Source organism: Anarrhichthys ocellatus, unplaced genomic scaffold (genome assembly GCF_004355925.1).
Source record: "Anarrhichthys ocellatus isolate YVR2014 unplaced genomic scaffold, GSC_Weel_1.0 scaffold4, whole genome shotgun sequence".
NCBI lineage: Eukaryota > Metazoa > Chordata > Actinopteri > Perciformes > Anarhichadidae > Anarrhichthys > Anarrhichthys ocellatus.
The window spans coordinates 2,412,226-2,433,323 of NW_022280034.1; the positions used below are offsets into that span (position 1 = coordinate 2,412,226).

A 21,098-nucleotide genomic window follows, 5' to 3' on the forward strand; every position below is an offset into this window, starting at 1 on the left:
ACGGGTGACTCTAAGACGAGTGTGTCCGTGGACACATATTTGGACAACAGTGTGCATCCAACTTTGTGTCCACAGTTTGCTTGTTCCTTTGATGTGTAAGAAGTTGACCAGCGTGCTCAGAGCTCTGATCTTAACCCCGTCCAACACTTTTGGGATGAACTGGAACACCAACTGCAAGATGGATAGGGCCGCCCCCTCTTAGTCGATTAGTCGAGTAAACTGTGGCTTTTTAGTCGCTTTAGATTACTTTAGTCGACTAGTTGTTTTTCTGCTTTCTTTCATGCTGAATGACTGATTTACAAGAAACTTCTCTCTGGTAAACATAAGATTTACACTGGTGCTTTGTGTGATTCTTTGTGGGGAAACTAATTTTTCCAGATCTGTTGATTAAATCAACTAATCGCTTAGTCAATCAAATCGTACATCGTGCGTCTGTAGTTGCTCGTAGTGACGGCAGTTGTTGAAAACACCAACAGAACATGTAGGTGTCCTCGTAACAGCCTTCAGTCAACCAGGCATTCGGCTGAAAGTCACCAGTTAACACGGTCGCTGGTTAAACTGAAACACCTGTTGCTCTGAAACGGTCTTGAGTCTGTTGGGAAGTTCTGTTCAACTTGTTGGAATATTGATTCTGACAAGCAGACATTTTAACGCTGGTAACAGTTTTAATTCAACTCGTCTGGCTGGCTGGAGCAAACAAAGCGGCACTTCGGTTGCCAACATGCGCACGCATATTTCTGATGACGTCGACTGTAAAAGGGTCTATAGATGGATATATAGATATAGATATGTTCTAAGCTGGACCTGCTTTCATTCCTGTTTTTAAAAAAAAACATGTCCAACTTCGTAAAGCCTGGCAAGGATCCAACATGTAAGCTTTCATAACCCCTTTTTCCTGATCCCTTAAAGCAACACCCTGCTATAAATATATCTTCAGAGTCTGAAGTCTCCGGCCCTGGGCTTTAAAGCTTAGATTCACAGCAGGGAAAACGTTTCCTCGTAGACGGATAGATAATAAATAGATATAGAAACTTCTTAAATGCACAGACCTCTTCTCCACAGTGGATCCATATGTTCAGTGTGCCCTCAAACTACTTTCCCGTAGCCAAGAAATCCCTAAATACTCTACTTTTGGCAGAGCTTTGGAGCTGCGAGGTGGTGAGAAGTTTCTCCAGACGTTTTGACATTTGTTTGCCACTGGAATCCACTTCAAGGCTTTAATTCAAGCTCTTCTGGGCCACCTTTCAAGGCCTACGAGCGGAGGGAATTTGACACTTTAAAAAAGGTAGATTTTGGGTGTAATATTCCTTTTTAAAAAGCGTAATTAAGTTAAATGTGCTCAGTTAATTTGATAAGTGACTCTGTGCTCGTGTGGAAGTGAAGACAGTCACCACAGAGCAAGATCTGTCGGAATTTTAATGGTCATAAATTTACAGGAAATTAAGTAATGCAGACTGAACAAAACCGCTGAAGACTCGCAGAGCGGGGCCAAGAAAAACAATACGCCACTGGCTGCAATTTATTTAAGTGTCATACAGCTGTGAAGTACAGAGGCTCTGCGCTGCTGCCGATTCCCTCTGAAGTCACTGGCTCACATCGTGAGTGTGCCGCCGCGGGGCTTATCTCACCTTTTGTGTTTTGATTTTGTTGTGCTTTTAATTCAACGGCTATATTTAGCTGCAGAATTCCCCCAGCTGGGACGGAAGGCAGGTGGCTGTGGCACCTCTGGCTGAGAAAGGGGATAGTGAGAGAGGAGAGAGGGGGGGGGGGTCTAGTGACATCACTTTGTGAGCTTGTCATGCCAACATCAAGTCTCAGAGGGCCCCGGGGGCTAAATAATGGGAGCGTGAGAGGGCCAGGTGGAGAGGAGAGGAGACTCCTGACAGTGCCGCTGCTCACTTAGCTCCTGTGGTCTCCCCGGCTGCTCCTGTGCGCTCACATCAAAGGGGCCGTCTTGTTGCCGTGTGGTCCCTCCATTTGCCCCTCAGCGAGGCGCCGGGGAGACGATTTCTTCTCCGAGCGGTGACAGCAGCCAGTGATGTTTTAAGTCTGAGCTGATTCCCTCCCCTTCAACTCACTCGGGTTATTTGACTGTGAGGGAATTTTTTCATTGGGATGCAAAAGGCATGAAAGGCGAGGTGTGTTGCTTAGATGAGTAATTAACCAGTCATTCCAAGTCAAGTGCTCATTTTTAAGGCGGACAAGTCAAATACCGAATCCTTCCCACCGTCACATGAACACTCAGTAATCCCAGACTAATGTTTCCTGGATGAGTCCTCCTCCTTTTTGCATGACAGGTCGCTGTCCGACGCTTCCGTTTACCCATTTAGCTACAATCCATAGTACAATAGTACCATGTGTGCAGAGGAATGTCTAATGAAGGTCTCGTGTTACGGTGACTTGAGCACTTTTTGAACAGTTAGATGTCAGTACTTCAACAATGGAACCTGCTTCTGTCTTGCAGAGTCCGTCCCACAGTCCATCTTCTAACCGTTAAACCACTGCTGATCAGTTTAGTCTTGTGGGAATCAATATCAATACTATCTGTGCCAAAAGTATGCAGAGTCTTCTGTCCACTGCTGTGTTTTTGTGCGAGGCCCCTCAGTTGAAGTGAAGGGAAATGTTAAAGGTGCCAAGTGTGATATTCAGAACGATTTGGGATGAACTGGGAAACCAACTAAAAGACGGATAGGGCCGCCCCCTCTTAGTCGGTTAGCTGAGTAAACTGTCGCTCTTTAGTCGGTTAACATTACTTTAGTCGACTAGTTTCTGCTCTTTTTCAGGCTGAATGACATCTTTCCAAGAAACTTCTCTCTGGTAAACACAAGATTTACACTGGTGCTTGTGTGTGATTCTTTGTGGAGAAACACATTTTTCCAGATCTGCTGATTAAATCAATTGCTTAGTCAATAAAATCATACACAAAGAATTTCTTTGGTTGAGCCCCTAGAGCCAGACCCGATCACATGACATCAGGGTTGGAGCTCACTGATGCAAATCCCTGCAGAAATGCCTTCCAGAAGAATCCTGTGGAGAGCCTTCCCAGAAGATCGGAGACTTCTTCATGATGGCACATGGATTTGAAACAATCTCACGAGTATTTAGATGGTGATTATTATGTATGGTATATCTGTGCACATGCTCCTCAGGTGTCTCTAAATGTGTTTACCGAGCGTCCCGCCTCGTTGTTGTGTCGGTTCATCGCCGAGCGGGCGTCCGGACGATTCTCCCTGGCGTCGGCAAACTCCCTGGACACCAGCACCCCGAACTCTGCGTCCTCGCTGCAGCCGCCCCACTTCCAGCCCTCCCCGGGGGGGCCCTTGTGGTGAGAATCGCAGCCGCACATGGTGGACGTGCCCTCGGCGCAGGAGCGCGTCACTGCGAATGCCACGCCCGCTGAAGCGATGGCGTGGACGAACGCCGACTCTCTGGTTGCTGAGAGAGACGGATGAAGACAGACAGAGAGAGAGAGAGAGAGAGAGAGAGAGAGTGTGAGTCAATCTTGTGCTTAACATGGACAATCTTTACTGCTGCCAACATCCAGAGAGACATATTGAAAGGGATACATCCAGGCAATAACCTTTTAACACAACATCTTTGCAGAGGCATTTATGCACCGGTGATTGCCACTGTGAAACACAACAACCCTTTGGGAAAGAAACTTTTAACCCTTTTATTATTTGACAATATGTAAACATGCCTCCCAGTATTTACCACATGATCTTCGTCAGCGATGAGGAAGCGCACACTACATGAAGGAGCCTAAAAAGCAGAGTCCCTGCAGTGACATCAGCCCATTGTGGTTGTTGTCAGGAGGGCCTAACGCTCAGTGGGATCTCGGTGACCTCCTGTCATCCCTGAGGTGTGCTGCTTTGCATCTGGATAGTGTTTCAGGAATGTTATCACCCCCCCACACACACACACACACCTCCCACCCGTCCCTGTTCATAGCCCAGGGCCTTCTGGTGAAACCTAGCAGTGTGTCGGCCTGTTTCTTTTTTTCACACCAAAGGATGGAGTTACGCCTCCTTTTGAAGGCAACAGCTTATTACGTAACCGGACACCATTGTTTCACAATCACAGCACACTTAACGTGGCTCAGCCATTACACTCCGCTAGCTGTGTAACAGACATGCAATACAGACACACAGAGGGAGGGGGGTGGGGGGGGGTTCTGAGATCCACAACTGCGTGCTCTGAGTTTTGAAATATGTACGATCACGACCAGACAATTAGACCCACATTTTGCAGACCACAGTGGCTACTAAAGCCAGACATTCTTCAAGCTTTTCTGCTGCCAACGAGGCTTTCAAGACTCGATCAGAATCAAGTTTACAAGCCACAAACACAGTTTACTGATGTTTGTCTGGAGGCGGGTCATATTTCCCCACCCTGAAAGTGTCCGCAAGCAAAGTTGCAAAACAAAACTAATCCTGTTGATACTAGCCTGTAGGGCTAATATGTTGCCAATAGGATCAATATTTGTGCCGTTTGTCTGTTTTTCTGACATTGTATGCATGCTAATAATATCAAAGGTGAAATGTCAGATGGATCAACTGATGTGCCTTTTTTGTTGTGAAAGTGTAATGCAGATGCTGAAATACTGTAAATCACAACTATTTTCAGTAATATTTGAAAAATACTGAACCCATATGTTCACAGTATGATATGTTAGATGCATCTGATCTAAACGATGAAACTGTGTGTCTATGAAAGCTGTATTTCCACCGTTCATTCTCAGTAAAAGGATACAGTTTTGCTCTAAATCCCCAGTGCATGATTGGAAGACACTCCGTCCTCAGGTCGGGCATCCCTGCTCGCCCTGGCAGGCCTAGCTGGGCCCTCCACAACGGGGGCCTGTGAGCCCTGGGCCCCTGGAGCTCTGGCTGTTAGCCATGGCTAGCGCTGCTTCTGCTACCTGCTGGGCCCATCAATCCGCCTTTGTTTCCCTTGTGTCACACTGTATTATCCACACAAAGGGCCCAGCGACTCGCGCCCCCACAGCCTCGCTCTGCCCGGAGCTGGCATTCCCTAAACTCCCTCCCCCCCCCCCCCCCCTCTCTTCAGCCACCCCTCCGCCAACACCCTGAGCTGAAATCCCATACACCACCACGGCACCTCAACCCCCCACTTCCTCCCGGCATCCACCAACAGCACCGCCGTGGCCAACGCGCCGCTTAAGGTGGCTCGGGCTGGTGGTTGGTAGCTCTCCCTTTCCTAACTCCCAACTTTTCCATTCATCACTCCCAAAGTGAGCTGCTCTTCCTTCCTTCCCTGCTTCCTTCCTTCCTTCCTTCCTTCGCTTCCCCATCCCAAAGCGCACACCCGGGCTAGGGTTGGGAGAGATCCCCTTTCAGCCTGTTTTCATGACAGAGTCAAAAGGGCGTGTGAATGGGGCGTCCGTGGGAGCTGGACTGTGTGAGGCGCGCACTGGTCTTCATGCACAGTAGGGGTTGAGCGGAGCCCCCCGGCCCTTTTCTATTGCCTGTAATCTCATTTGGCCTCCCCTCTCCCTTTTATTTGACTGAGGAGCTTGGACTGCTCACACTGCCCAGTTCTGCCCAGATTCCTTCCCCTCTGACACACAGGGTAATTCATTTCCAATCAGCAGCCTCGCTCACGACACATAAACTTCTACCTTTTAGAATTAGGGACTGCAAGGCCTTAAGCGGGACACCTGTGTCTATTGTACCCCCCTCCCCGACTGTCAGGTTTAGTGGGATTCTCTACAAGGACACAGTCAGTGTGGCCATATCGTACAATTAGTATTCTGTTTGTGAAGCGCCTGATGGATGTCTCCAGTATATCAGCTGTGCTTGTCAGGTTTTGTTGATGGATTCTCACCGCGTTGACCCTCTTTCATGTACGTGAGTGTAAACACTGTTCGGGGGGGAAAAAAACTCCGAAGACGAATGCGATACTGGAGGTAAAGATGGATGGAAGTTGAATAATGTGTCGGAGCTTGTACCTGCGCCCATTTCTCACTGCAGAGCAGGAAAGGTGTATATTATTGTAATTGCCCTGGTTAGGCGTTTGTCAGCAGAAGCCCAGAGAACAGGCAGTGCTGAGCCTCAGGGTGTGCGTTTTGTAGCAGCTCGCAATAGCCTCAGCCAGAGCTTTTATACAGTAGTAGTTTTGGCACAGATTATTATTATTAAGCATTGCATACATATGTACATCGTCATTAAATACAGCAGCAAAGAGTCAAGCATACCTTTATCGAGCACAGGGCCGAAAATGGCCAAGTTGTCCTTGATGGTGGTGCAGTTCCACCGTCGGCCCCTGAACTGGTGCTGGCACTCCTGGATCCCCAGCTTGACCCCCTCCGCGACGCTGGGCATGATCTCTATGTAGTTGCGACAGAAGCGCAGCTGCTTGGGCACCAGGCCGGGGATGGAGCCGCACAGGATGGGTTGGGAGCCCAGAGACGAGTACTGCTGCCCGAGGGCCAGGGACCTGTGACACCAAGAGAGGGAGAAGAGAGCGCCGTCAGGTGAGACTCATCTCTGCATCTGTGTTAAGCACTATAGCGGACTAGGAATATAAAGATGTGCAACATGATCCAAAAGAGGTTTATCACCACGACCAAACACCTAAAAGGCCAGAACTTAACATAACTTAAAAAACAAAAATCACATTTCTTATTCTTTGCTTTTTAGGGTTTATATTCACTACTTTTTGGGTTTCCAGCAAAAAGTAGCACGAAAACTGTCAAGTAGTGAGTGAAAGCTGACATTTGTATGTTTAGACAGATTAGTATTCATTTTATAAGATAAGATTTTGCCAATTTTGGATGATTATATTTCAACACAACTCATTCCAACTTGTCACATACTGACGCTTTGTCAGACGCACCGGGTGGCCCACGTCACATCACTAGCCTAACTTCAAAATAACTCAACACCGGTCTCGAACACCGTCGACACAGTTACAGATGGGTTTACATTGTAGTTCCTTGACAGCGCGGTGCTCATACAGACGCTAAAGGGTGTCTAGTGCGTCGGTATCTGACATCCTGGCAATGAGAACGGGCTGCAAAGTCTCCTAATGCTGGTTGTGTTCAGACAACATTTAACATTTGTGACATTTGGCTTCCTTTTGTTGAATGAAACAAAAAAGGTTTTGCTGAAACGTGTGTAAACCTCTTGACGTTAGGTATTGGGAAAAGTATATTGCACTGGTTTCATCATGTAATACCAGCCCTAGTGCTTTTCCACTGTCAGAGGATGTAGGAAGTGAGACTGTTTGCCTCACAGTACAAGTCTGTGCCCTCCATGAGCTCCACCCTACAATAACAATGATGGTGACCTGCCAGGGAGGCCTCCCTCAAAGTCAACCAGCTTTTGGAGAGCAGATCACTTCTCTGTTCGTTAGTCTCAGGTTTAACTGTCAGCGTAGCTCAGTGATTTATTGAATTATCTGTTTATTGTAGTTTATACTGAGAGCTGCTGTTTATTTTTGTCTTTCTTTTTCCCACCAGGAGGGGAGGGGTTGTAGGCCCACTTCAGGGCAGGGATACAAGCTATTAGTTCTGACTCTTCAAGTGTTTCTACTTGTTAGGATACACAGATCTGCTGATCTAACAGATAACACACAAGTACTGTCTGCTTGGGGAAAAGCCCCCTCTCTCACACAATAAAACACCTGCGTCTGCAGCACTTCCATCACTGATTTGCGGTTTTTCCCTCCGTAGCTGATTTTGACAAGAACAGATGGATGAAAAAAAAAAACAGCATATCTGAAGATATGTGCCTCACCAGAAGGCTCGTGCAGATGTGCCCATGGAAGGGATTAATCACCACGACGAGACAGCCGAGATCAGCGCGTGATGCCAGAAACCATTATAGTTTCAATCAGGTAATTCACTTTAATTGCCTTCTATTTCTCTAGAAGTAAAAGTGTGAGAGAGACAGAGGGAGAAAGAAAACATATTTGCCGTGCCCGTGTTTTAACACGCTTTTTGTGATGACAAGCTCAAACAAAGGTGTGCTGTTTCTTCCACAAGGTTGTGCATTTACTGAAGGGTGTTGCACTCAAATGTCTTGTTTATTTATATCTGGCGCATCACCTGAAGACATGTTTCTGTACGGGGCCGCTGCGTTCTCGAGAGGCGATCGCTTCACAATAGATGTGTTGGCTGCGTCTGTGGCCGACAGCGTGGCGCTGGAGGCCTGCGACGGGATCACGGGGAACAATTGACGCCGATCAGATCAGAGCGCCGCTCGGGATGACCTCAGGACCCCCGCAGGGCGCAACCCAATCGTGGCAGCCACTGACTCTGACGGATGAGTGCAGCGCAGTGCCCCACCCCAACACAAAAGTCAAGCCATTGAAGTCACAGGAGAAGAAACAGAATAATCCCCCCCTTTGATAGGTTCTCAGCTCATGGGCGCTTTTGCTTTCTACATATGGCTACATATGCTACTAACAAAAAAAACAACCTGCCCCCACCTCCCCTCCCAAATATGTTTCTGATCTCCGGTATCACGGCTTACACGCTGAAACGTGCGACTGAGTTGTTTTGCTTTCACAGCTGGTGTAATGGAATATATGATGATCACATAATCGGCTAAAAGCCACTTGTGTTGTTTGCTTCCTCGCAGACATTGATGCACAACAAACGATTCTCACGTTTCCGTATGAAACGCTATCGGATCGCAGCACGGTTACATAAGCTATTCAAAACCCTCAAACACTGCTGTGCACGAGGAAGAACAAGTTTCTTGTTTCACATTCAACTCAATAATTCAAACTTAAAAAAATGCTGTTTTGCCCAATTCGATGTTCCCATGCAGTAATCCGATAGTGCTCATCAATCTCATTCATGTTCTTGTCTCAAGTTTAGCGAAGCGGAGGCAGCCACATTAGCTCATCCCATCGGGTCCCGATCCCGCCGACATCACTGAGTTCAAGTGTTGCTGACTTCACTCCGTCTGGTGACTGAGTGACTAAGGGCCCTTAATTACAACGTCTGCTAGCGTGGTTTCTGCCCATTAATCTCTCAAGTCGTGGGACGGACCAGAGTGGGTGATGCCCCTGAACACAGAGCTTGAATTTGAACCCCTGATGTCACAACTTCAGTCGGTTCACTCAGAAGGAAAATCTGAAAGTGAGATATCTCTGTGTTTAGACCGCCAACCTCTGCTACATCTCAGGCTCCATTCAGGACGGCTGAACCGCTTACCGACCACTCCGACATACTGGCTTTGCCAGTGAATTTGGGATTTTTTGATGGAATCAATCAGCTAACCGCATGGGACTTTGCGGTGGACGTCGCATGTTTAGACTATAGGCTGTGGATCTACCAGCCTATTTGTCTTTGTTTGCAAAGGATGTGCCTCACTTGATCCATATGGACAGATGAGATGAAAGGGGATATCTTTTTGGCTTGGTGCTAATGAGAGTCTTAACCCTGAGGGGTTATGAGGCGTATCGTGCAAACAGACACACATACACACACACGCAAACAGACGCATGCAAGCAGGCCACATGTGAGCCATGCTGATCCTGCCTGCTTGGCCTCACTTCTGGGAAGCCACGAGCAACATGTCTCAACCGAGCGAGGGAGCAGCAGACGCAGAGACCTCCGCAGAGGCAGAATGCCGGGGGAATCTGCTGCAGGGGACGAGACGAGCAGCAGAGCAGCAGCGAGCAGCAGGGCTTGGCAGGTGCATGCCCGGGCAGGTCCGTATGGGGCCTCTACTGGCCTGGGGGGGTGTGGTGGTTACGGCTTGGTTGGGGGTTTTCTCAGTTTTTCTAAACTGGGCTGATGTGAAAGTATGACGGGCCGCTGGAAACCACAGAAATGAAACGGAGGAAACAAAGGGATTCCACCACACACCTCGCTGAAGAGTGGAAATTCACGCAATCAAGACTGTAACACTGACTCAACCACTACCAGTGCAATAAAAGCACTACAATCTGCAGCAGGGTTCTGAAAAGTGGCAGCATCCTGCAGTTCTTTACATTTTGTCTGTGAGCAAGGAGTCTTGTACTGTCAGAAATATGTTGCAGCTGTTATTGTGGGAGGTCTGCATTACAGGGGTCAGTGTGTAGCACATGTCTGTGCACAGATGGGCTTTTCTTTGTGTGACAGCCTCCTGTGTCCAGAGGCACAAAAAGTACCAGGTGACCCTCTGAACCTGTCGAGCAGAACACGACACCTGACCTCACGGCCCACAGAAACAGTTTGAAGTTCATGACCAGGGTCCTGTGTACAAATATCTAAGAGGATGCTGGGTGCTGATCTCCGGCTTGTTTGCCTCGTCTATCAAAGTCATTACGATCAGGTGACAGCTCAGATTCTACCGTCATGTAATCTTCTATATACCTTGTCGGAGTTGTTGCCCATCTTTGAGTGAGGAGAATACAAACCAGGCCCTGACTTTGGTGTAATACATTTTGAGAACATTGCACAAGCATAACATGGCAAAGGCTTGAGACCCCCCCACACACACACGAGCGCACACTCTACATACTGATGGCCAAAACAGGTTATTACTTTGTGGAATAATTTCATGCATTTAAAAGTTTAGATGTTGCTTAGCCTCAGAGTGCACGTCTCATAATGTTTTTAAGTCTCCAAAATCTCCTCCAAAATTATACATGCATACATACATACAATAAATATTACTGTTTTGCAGCAGTAGGTCACGTGTCACTTCTGGCTGCCATCTTTGGTCATAATGCATAACAGCTTCTCTTATCATCTCATCACCTGCAGCTAACTCGGTTATTTGTTTTAATTGGATAACGTCAGAAGAATCTTTGAGGAATCTGCACACGTCTTCAAAACAGCGTTAAATGACCTGCTAACGTTAGCTAGCATTAAACGTTAGCACTGTTTCTATTAATGTCACGTTTTATCTTAAATCTAAAAGATGATTTATGCGGCACAACAGCATTTCTAACACACCTTTAATCATTCCGCATTCTTTATGTTAGTGAAGTACTTTTACTGCAAATTTAAAATAGTGTTTTATATTGTTGTCCTACTCCTTAATGCGCTCGCGCACCCAGGTCATTAACGTGACAGTAAACGTAACGTAAGTTCACGTAAGTTACGTTAAATACTATTTTGCTTCTGAGTCTCAGTTCCTTTGCTTAAGTACAAGATGAAATACTGAATTACAAGTCCTGCATTTAAGATTGTATTGAAGTAAAAGTACTTATTAGCAGAATGTACTTAATGTACTTCACTAGTAAAAGTACCCATAGAGGCAGAACGGCTCCTGTGTATATTAGTGGTGATTGTTATAATTAATAGATGAACATATATGCAGCATTTTAATGTTGATGCTGATTAACGTACTGTGGGATAGTTTACTTGATTTAAATGCACATTTGATAAGCTTTGTGTGTTAAGTTAAAGTAAATATAGCTGTTAGATAAATGCCGTTGAGTGAAAAGTTGAAGTAGAAGTCTAAAATAACAGAAACTGGAAATACTCAAAGTATAAATAGCTCCTAACTGGACTGAAGTCAACTTTTTTCTTTGTTTCAGCTGTGAGCACCGGTCAGAAAGACATTTATAGCACGTTTTAGGTTCCTGTTGTTTTGACTGAAGTTTTTAGTGGCTTGTAGTTCAGAACAAATTGGAGCGTTGAAGTGGCGACCGAAGTATGAGGAAGAGCGAGGGATTAGAGAGGCTGTCACAATCCATCCCTCCGTGCATTACTCCTGAGGCGCTTGTTCAAAGGCTCATGGAAACCTGCATGCATGTATGAAGGCAGAGTGAACTGCACGGTTGTGTTGCTACTTGTAAGTTCCTTCTTCCAACAAGGTCATCAATTAGAAAGATAAAGGCAAGAGGTGGGATGCCTTTGTTTGTGTTGCTCAAACATTGTTAAGAGCCTGAATGGCGTACCGGCTTGCACCCTCGTTGCGGGACGTGCTGATAACTGCTGACAGGTAATGATATGATTAAAAGTTGGAACACTCTCCGGGCTGTTGGAGGAGACTTGGATCTGATGATGTGTTCAAGTAACTACACCTTTTGTGTGCAGAATTAGGGTTTGTAAGTTAGCAAAATGCCCAAGATTTGTTCAACTCTGATGCTGTAAATGAGTCAATCATCAAAATTCATATCTCTCTTCGATACAAAACGTTTAGCCGAGTTCATAAATATGAACTTTATTGTATTTATTTAACAGATAAATAGATTTGATAATGAATTTGAAATGATTCACTCTTATGTTGTAGAAAGTAGGAGTTCTGTGTATTGTGTTTATCATAAAGCAGGTTTAGGTGCTATATTAATGCCGTGAAGGTCTCGCTCAATCCCGTCTGATGTGATGCCATGAAGATGGCGATGCCGGCGTTGCGTAAGAAACGGAAATGCTGACCAATCAGAGCAGACTGGGCTTTTTTGGGAGGGAGGGGGGAGGGGCTTAAAGTGCCGAAGATGGAGCGAGTTTGAATCCAGGTACATTCGGTGTTTTCTATCATTAAATCCTGTAAACGTGTTCTCGTAGAAACCCAACGTCTCCTTTGAAAGAACATATTTAATTGTGGCTTCAGATTTGATAAAAGGCAATCGCATTCCAATGAGTCTTTGCTCTTATTGACGATGTGTGCCAGTCATTCTTAGCCCTGTCTGAACAAGTTAACTTATTTCGTTAAAGAGAAATTAATAAAGTTTGTTTATGCCGGGTTTGTGCCTGAAGCGCTGAGTCCTGAGTGCATTCTGTCACCTCGTCTGCGAGAAACAAGAAGCCTTCTGCTGTAACAGACTGCGAGAATATTGTTTGCATTAACCTCCAATCTACCTCTATTTTACCTCTATATGTTGACGCCGCAGCTCAACTTGTCAGATTTGCCCCGAGGACACCGTGCTGCTAAACGAGGCCCTGGCAGAGCTGAGAACATTGCCATCAGAATTTCATTTATAAATCCCACAGCAGAGTCCGCAGAGAGACAAAGACGCTCGAAAAGAGAGTAAGTGGGCCAAGGAAAGTTGCCGGCTTCGCCCGAGGATGGGACTTTTCCTGGTGGAGGCTGGAATGCAAAGCTACCGTCTGTGTTTTGTTGTCTTCCCTTTTTGCTTTGGCACACTTTTGATTTGTGGTCCGACAGCTCCTGGCTGATCGATGAAAAATGACAGGACCCCTGAAACAACCTGTTCTTTCTTTCTCCCTCTGCAGACTGCTGAGAGTGGAGTTGGGACAAGGAGCCCCTGCAGTCACAAGCATGCAGACGTGCAGAGGGAAACTGAACAGGGTGTAAACTTGTGAACCTGCTCGTCAGAAAGGGGAATGAGCGAATGACGAATGCTCGACAGACTCGGCGTCCCGGTGTGTCCGTATAAAGGTGGACACAACAGAGTCTGATTCGAGCCTGTTTGAATGAGAGTCTTTGTGTGAATGAGCCACAACTCAAACAGTGCATTGTTCCCTGCCACCGCTCATTAGGGGCAGCTTGTTGGCATCGCTGCTTGAATTGTCAGCAGTAATGCATCCTATGCAAATCATAACTCGGAGTGGATTCTCTGGAATCTTCCATTGTCTAATGTCTGGAAGTTCTTTGGTGGCAATTTCAAACACGGCATTGTGTGTGTGTGTGTGTGTTTTTTTAAAGTAGTTAGAACACCTAATTGCTGTTGACTTTCGCGTGCTTGGGTAATTTGGAGAGGGAAAAAGTTGTGGTGTGATTGTTGGGGTTGAGCTCGGCTAACAGAGTTTGCCTGTCAGCAGATATTTCACTCACAGGCTGTTTGTCCCATGTTAAAGAAGCCGACTGTCAGGCAGTTATTCATAGCATTTGTTTTTTTAAATGTGTAAACTGAATTCCTTCTAATTCTGAGAGACATTGAGCTACCATCCTCTCTTCCCTTTCCTCTCCCCGCTGCATCGTGATTAGTTGTCTGGTTGACCCGGTCAGCGACCCGAGGGCTCTGGCTGAATACCTGCTGTACAGGTGCGACCGACACGTCTCTGTCCCTGACCCCTGTGTGCCAGAGAAATGGCTTTCTGCGAATAATTAACCTCTGTAACAAGCCGTGCAGGTGAGATCCAGCCAGGTAATGAAGACTTTAAATTGTGTGTGTGTGTGTGTGTGTGTGTGTGTGTGTGCCTCCACACGTGTCCCCTGACGATCTCTTTGCCTCTGGCCGTTGCTGGTTTCCCTTTGAGGAACTGCCCCGGCCTGTGTTTTAGTGCAGCTAATAGCTGTGCATCAGGGGGACTTTGTCATTTCCTACAAGAGCACGCCGTCCTTTGACAGTGTTTGAAGATTAGAAACTCGCCTTGGCCGCTTTGAAATACGGTACGAGTGCAGTTGAAGGCCGGTGCAGTTTATTTGGCCATTGTGATCGGCAATGTTCTTTAAGATCAGCACGTTAAAGTGTCACCAGACGGTTCACAAAAACAGCTTTGCAGTGGCTAAACACCTACTTTGGGACATGTTACATAATCATACGTGTTTTTAAAGAATTTCCTGTGGATGTGACTTTCTGTGGAGACATTTTTCTTTTGGCTTGAGCCCAAACTTGCCTTTGACTCCGGCCCTCAGCCATTCAAAATGGAAGCCTAAAGTCTCATTTGAATGACATTCTTCTGGACTCTCCTGCTCTTTTCTCTACCTTCCACCGCGCCGCTGAGAATAATAGCCGAACATCCTTGATCTTTTCACACAAGGCGGCGGACGGAGGATTTTCTCCGCAGTAAGAATCATTTAAGTGATCCCTTTGCCAATGGTCAGGGTTGAAGATTGGATTGAAGATTGGAGGTTGGGGGGGGGGGGGTCTCAGTCAGATAATGACATTCCTGAGACCCAGAGATGGACTCTAGAGCCCCATTTAAGCCGCTCAGGTTGAACTGGGAGAGGTCTGTGTATAGACTGGGCAGTTTGAGGAAACCTAGATAGCTTGGAGAGGTGAGCCACCGGTTTTATTGAGAAAAACCTCCACAAGTAGTCCTTCAAACGGCAAATGCAATGTTAGTCAGGAAGCCCTATTTATGGATTAAGCATCCTCCAGATTCTAATTAAAGGATGTTGAAATTGAATAACTGAAAGCTTTTATGATGCTGAGTAGTAGATTAGTATTTATATGTGTAATACATATATAATTGTTGCACTGCACTGTTAAATGCTATTTCTTGTCTTTCGTAACCTAAGTCTGCTTTTGCTGTTGTTTCACCTGAGTGGAAGTGAACTAATTCAACTAAAGATTGATTGGTCAGGAGTCAGGACTGCACTGATGATCGTTTTAACGCCAGCAAAGTGTTTGCTGTTTGTAAAAAATATTCAAAACGGTTGTTTGGAGCAGTTTTCCATGCAACAGCCTCATTTCTTTATCTGTCTCTGTGTCTCAGTTCCCTCCATCCCTCCCCATAGTTCTCTCTTTGATTTCATAACAACAAACATTCTTAGTAATCTGAAGCATGAAAACATTTTAGGGGGAAAAGTTGAATCAATATGAGAATTTCCCTACTTGAAATTGCAAAAAAACAATCTGCATCAAGTGTACAACGTCTCTTTCCTGTGCATCTTTAACAGTGTGATAACGGAGGAGTGAGAGAATAACACTTATTGGATTTAAAGTGTAGCTGTGCGGCGTGATATGACAGCGTTAAACCGATAATCACCGCTGATGCTCGACGGCTGGTGTTGGAGTAGAATCAGCTGAGCTAACTCCTTGTTGAAAGTGACTGTCATCGTTCACTCAAGGAACACAAACAACACAGCCGGCTTCAGCTGAGGAGTTAAGCTGCGATACAATAATACAACCTCTGTGTTTGATAAGAACAGAGTATTACATCATACTCCTCAGCTTCAGCTTCTTAGATGTTCTTTAGGTCGACTGGTGAAACCAAAACACAGCAATAAGTCCGAGAACAGATATTTCTTCATGGACGGCGTTGTCAGATGATTGGACAGAGACACCGTGGGACCTGTGGAGTCTGTGAAGTCACAGCCACGAAGCCTTAAACTGTCACGGATTCTTTCAAACTTTGTTTTTTGCTCATGTTGTGCAAAAGCTGCTGTTCCCCCACAACATTCTTGCATTCTTGCCTTCCTCCAAACCCACCTCATTAGTTTGCTATGTCTCTCTCTACTGCACCTCATCTTCGTATGTGCATATCAGGCAGAGTTATTTATCCTGCGTTTGGTTTTTCAACACCCCGTCTTGTAAAAGCAGGGCTCCCAGGCATGAAGCAGTCAAAGCTGCTCTTCCCTCACAACCCGTCCCACCTTAGCTGGAGAATTTATGGCCAAGTCGTCGCCCCTGAGACGGAAGCCGAGAAGGAGCCTTCCCGGGCCCTCGCTGAAACTCGGCACCCTCCCTTGTTTTTGACGCACCGCCTCATTTCGTCTTCTTTTTTGGGACGTGTTCGACACCCCGGGGTGATGCCAACTGCTGGAGCTGTTTGACACCCATCCCTCCACACCCGCCTGGTCACCTGGAGCCACGGCTCTCCGCTCTTCATCTCTCCTGCATTTTACCCAAGTAACCCGTTCCCCCGGCCCTGCACTTCAAAAAATTTGTTTCCCAAATCAAAAGGGTCGGTGCGCATTGTTGAGGTTTCGAACATTATACCGGTGTCATGTAAGCTGCTTGAACAGAACAGCTGCAGGTAATTCACACAGAGAATCCCAGGCTCTATTGTCGCTGTTGTCTGATGGCTCCTGCTGAAGCCAGCAGTGGGTGTAAAGTCCTCTCTGCCATTAACACTTCAGCCCTGTGGCCTGTGTGCTTGGCAGCTGCCTGCTCTGTAAATGAAACCAGAAGATGCTGGCGGTTTGGACAGCGCTAACGCTGGGACCACATGCTAGTTGGGCTACTAAAAAGTGCAGTAGCTCTGACAAGTATTGTGTCGCGAGCCAAAAGAGCTTTGTCATACGCCCACGCAAAAAATATCTCCAAAATAGAAGCTTTATGTTACAAAAGGAGACCAGGAGCTATGAGGTCAGCCGCATGTAGCTGCATTTGTAATGAGATAAACCTCTACATTTCAGTTGCTGGGATCATTTAACAAAGAATAAAAGCCCTGCGGCACCCGAACATATTGTCTCCTGACAAATCCGTGGCGGAGGGGGTGAATTGTGGTACAATTGAAGAGCAAAATGATATGCTTAACTCTTCAAAAAGATTAATTTAATTGCAGCTGATACCCTGTGGCACACCGCATATTAGTAATATTTAAAAAAATAAAACCCGTGTACAAGTTTGTCAGTGCATGTAATACACTTTTTGGTAATACGTCCACCAAAAAAAAAAAAAAGCACAAAACAATTCAGATTCAATTCACAGCATGTTTTTGGGAAGCCGGCGGCCTGAATGTAGAACGGTGACGCACAATAGCAAACAAAATGACGCTGATCTTATAAGTCACGATCGTTGTACTCCCTGAGGCACTCCTAAAATGATATGGTTGCACTTCAATAAGCTGATTATGGAGCAGAAACAGGACCTTCTTCTGAAGCTTTGTTGAGTTCTGCTGAGCAACATCGGTGGCGTCATCGTCCTTAAGCGATATATCCACGATTTACGTAATAATCACTGATCTCACTGACTTAACACCGTTGTGGAGAAATGACTCGCGAGTCCTCACAGTGCTGTTTGACAATTCATATCAACATGGCACCAACGCGCTGTGTATTTTCCTTTTTAAATACAAAAAAACATCTACATCTTCAATCATTAAGTGGATCCCAAACTTCAAATTCATCCTCTTTACATCACAAAATACGCCAACATGATAAATGGACCTGAGTGTGGAGAGGGAAAAGAACGGCGAGCCTTTTCCGTTACACTAGTATTTGAGGTTAAGATTCTTTGGACTGGGCCGGAGAACATTTTTCCACGCAGTCAACTGAAAGTGCACACTCTGCCCTCTCACAAATGATCATTTGACCCAAAAAAAACTCCCTCTCTTTACAGGCTCTGATGCTGAAACTGTGGATTTGTACTCACCACCAGATGGGATAGCCTCCAAGCACCCGCGAGCTGGACAACCACACACACATCAAATATCCAGTCAGATACAAATCCATGAGGTAAGCCTTGTAGTGTGTGTGTGTGTGTGTGTGTGTGTGTGTGTGTGTGTGTGTGTGTGAGTGAGAGAGAGGGTAAAAAACCCCGGATCAATACATAGAACTTCCAGCAGGCAGTGAAGAAGAAGAAGAGTTTCCAGGAAGAGAAGCTTTAGGGCAGCTTGATTGTTGAATGAGGGTTGAAGATTAAAAATGATATTGAGAGGAAAAAAAAAAGATCTTCCTCCTGTTTTCCCCCCTTCTTTGAGTCGGGCCAGGAAAGTGTGTCTGTCTCCTAGTAGTTAAGAGAATAAGTGTCTCTCACACACATGCACACACGCTACCCGTCCTCTCCTTCCCTCCCTCTCTCTGAGGTTCTTCCCTAAGGTAGATATCTTTTTCTCTCTCTCTCTCTCTACTTTTTTCTCCCTCAGGATGCCTCATCCACAGGCCCAATATTAAAGGAGGGAGGGGGGGGGGGGGGGGGGGAATGGGGTTTGGAGATGTCAGCTGGCAAGCCAATCACAGAAGATGGCCTTAGGTTACGAAAAAAAAAAAAAAATTATTATTCGTTCCCATCTGTCAATCACACGCCACCCCCTGGTAATGTGGAAAAGAAAGGAAAGAGTGAAAAGAGGGGAGGGAGGGAAATAAGAGAGAGGGAGGTATGGAGGAGGGACGCGCAAAGAAAAGGTAGAGAGTAGAGTAGAGTTGTTACTCAACTTGTTTCATGTGTGATCATTGAGGGAAAGAAAAGTCCCTCCGTTTAGGTCGGCGAAGGGATGAAAGCCAGCGTCTCCTGCAGAAGACTCAGCTCGGGGGGTTTAGCTGACGTACATGTTGACACATTGATTTTTTAGGGGTTGTGCCCTGACTAATTGATCCGGATATATACTGTGTGCACACACACACACACATACACACACACGTCAACACACGCATAATCTCCGTCCCGCTTACAGGGATATATATATATATATATATATATATATATATATATATATATATATACAGTGGATTTTCTAAATTGTTGTCCGCCCACCCCACCAGGGGAAGGACACAATAAAGCCATAAACTGCGGCGGTGGCTGGGCCAGGCATCCAGCGGCCCAAAGGCGACACATTTTACATCAATACTATTGTCATTGTGATGGGGCTGTGGGGCGAGCAGCCGCGGGGACAAGGGGGGAGGACGGAGACGGGGGGGAGAGAGAGAGAGAGAGAGAGAGAGAGAGCGAGACAGACGGACGGACAGGGTGAAGGAGGAGGGTGGGACACTTGTGATGGACCTCTTAGCCTGAAGTAACCAGTGCGTTTGATTCTCACACACACACGCAAGGAAACTGATCAGGACGAATGCAAACAAGATACCCGGCAGAGATCAAACAGAGTGATAACGATCTAGTGAGGAGATTTGTCTCAAAGGATTATCAGTCAGTCGTGGAAAGAACGACCGCCGACGACATTGGTGAAAGCAGTAGTGAAGGGTTTCATCGGTAGAAGGTTCATCACAGAACATTACTTTTTTTTGAGAAAAGTGAGGCTCTGGAGTTTCTCGACCATTTTGAATGTTACTGTAGAAGTCTGTGTTACGGTTGTAGTTTCTGTAGATGAATTTCAGGACAGTTCCCTCGTTGGTGACTTGATTAAATAATCACAATCGTAGTTTTTTACTTTAAACGAGACTTGAAGGCCTTTTTGAAAACATCTTTTTTTATTTATTTGACTTGTCACTTCAACACATTATAAATCTGTTTACAAGTGATTAGAGCAGATGGATTACCTGATGGGTTTCACAACATGTTGAGTGTGTGCTGCCGTGTGGAAGACAGCCTTTAATACGCTTTATTGATTTCATCTGGATTTGATATTGTAGCAACAAAAAAAACTGAAAACAGAATGGAAGTAATTTTCGTGGCCCAAACTCAATTACAGACATTTGATACCTGCGTTTGTTTCCAGTCGTAGATTAGTCAGGAGACTCGAATATCAAACTTTCACTGTCGTTAAATACCAAGTTTGACATGGACAAGTCACTCTAACACGAGTCTTATTTTGGATATCCTTAAATATCCCAAATATCCATGAATGTTGTCTTTTCCTGGTTTTAAAGGCTGCATAACAATGAAGTGATGTAATACTCTGAATTACCACACTGTTATAGCTGTTCTTTTAGTATTCTTTACCCGCTTAGTCATTATATCCACATTACTGATGATTATTTAAGAAGAAGAATATTTTGTTAAAAGACCAACAGTCAACCCGACAATATTGCCACAATATTGATTTCGAGGTATTTGGTCAAACATATGGTGACACATCTCCCAGCATTAACTGTCACTCTTAATTGATGTTAAATGTGGAGCTTCTACTTCTATAAAACAAGCGGACAGCTTTCCCCTCCATAGGTTTGGGTCAGGATTACATTTCTACACTGACAGAACTTCTATCTCTGGTACAGTATTTACTAGTTGAGTTATAAAACATCTCTGTTGTTCGTTGCTTTGCGGGGGCCGAGGTCTCTCTGCTGAGGACCTCCAGAGAGAGAGAGGGAGGGAGAGGGAGGGAGAGGGAGTTCAGAGAGGACCAGAGGGGGCTGGAAGGTCGCTCAGCAGGGGCTGGGAGCGTGCACTCTGCAGGGAGAGAGAGAGCGGTGACCACAGTCTGGAGGTCAGTTGTGGAGTGTTTTATTCCTCCTTAACAAAGAAGACGGGGAAACAGGCAGTGAGTGAGCAGCACTCGACCTACCGCCCTGTTTGAGAGGAAGGGGGGGCTCTAAATGTGACAATAATTGATAGATATCTTTGTGAAACTTGTATGAATCGCGCTCTCCTGCCAGTCGTGGTGGAGAGTCCTCTACATTATACCAACAAAAAAAAAAAAGATGGCTTCTCAATGCCTCGGGTGGAGCATGTCAGATAACGATGCGGGTCTGCTTTCGATCACGAACATCGTCGTGTGTTACAGCATCGCCAGAAATGTGCCGAGCTCAGCTCTGCGCTACGACAGCGGTCTAATTTATGAGTGCAGGCGAGAGGAATCAGTCTGCGTTCTGCATCTGAACAACATTGGAACCACGTTTTCCCAGGTCGAGGCCACAAGTGCAACGTGAGCTGTCGGGGGGGGG

General features: G+C 45.9%; 1 protein-coding gene across 1 annotated transcript in view; it reads right to left on the minus strand.

Moving 5' to 3' along the window:
- wnt3 (wingless-type MMTV integration site family, member 3) overlaps positions 1-18,359 on the minus strand; it is a 22,139-nt gene extending 3,780 nt beyond the window's left edge. The window contains exons 1-3 of the mRNA XM_031842974.1: positions 17,914-18,359; positions 6,215-6,456; positions 3,170-3,435 (exon numbers count right to left, since the gene is read on the minus strand). Coding sequence (XP_031698834.1) covers positions 3,170-3,435; positions 6,215-6,456; positions 17,914-17,993 — 588 coding nt within the window. The 5' untranslated portion in view covers positions 17,994-18,359. The remainder of the gene's footprint in view (positions 1-3,169; positions 3,436-6,214; positions 6,457-17,913) is intronic.
- Between the last annotated feature and the right edge of the window lie 2,739 nt (positions 18,360-21,098).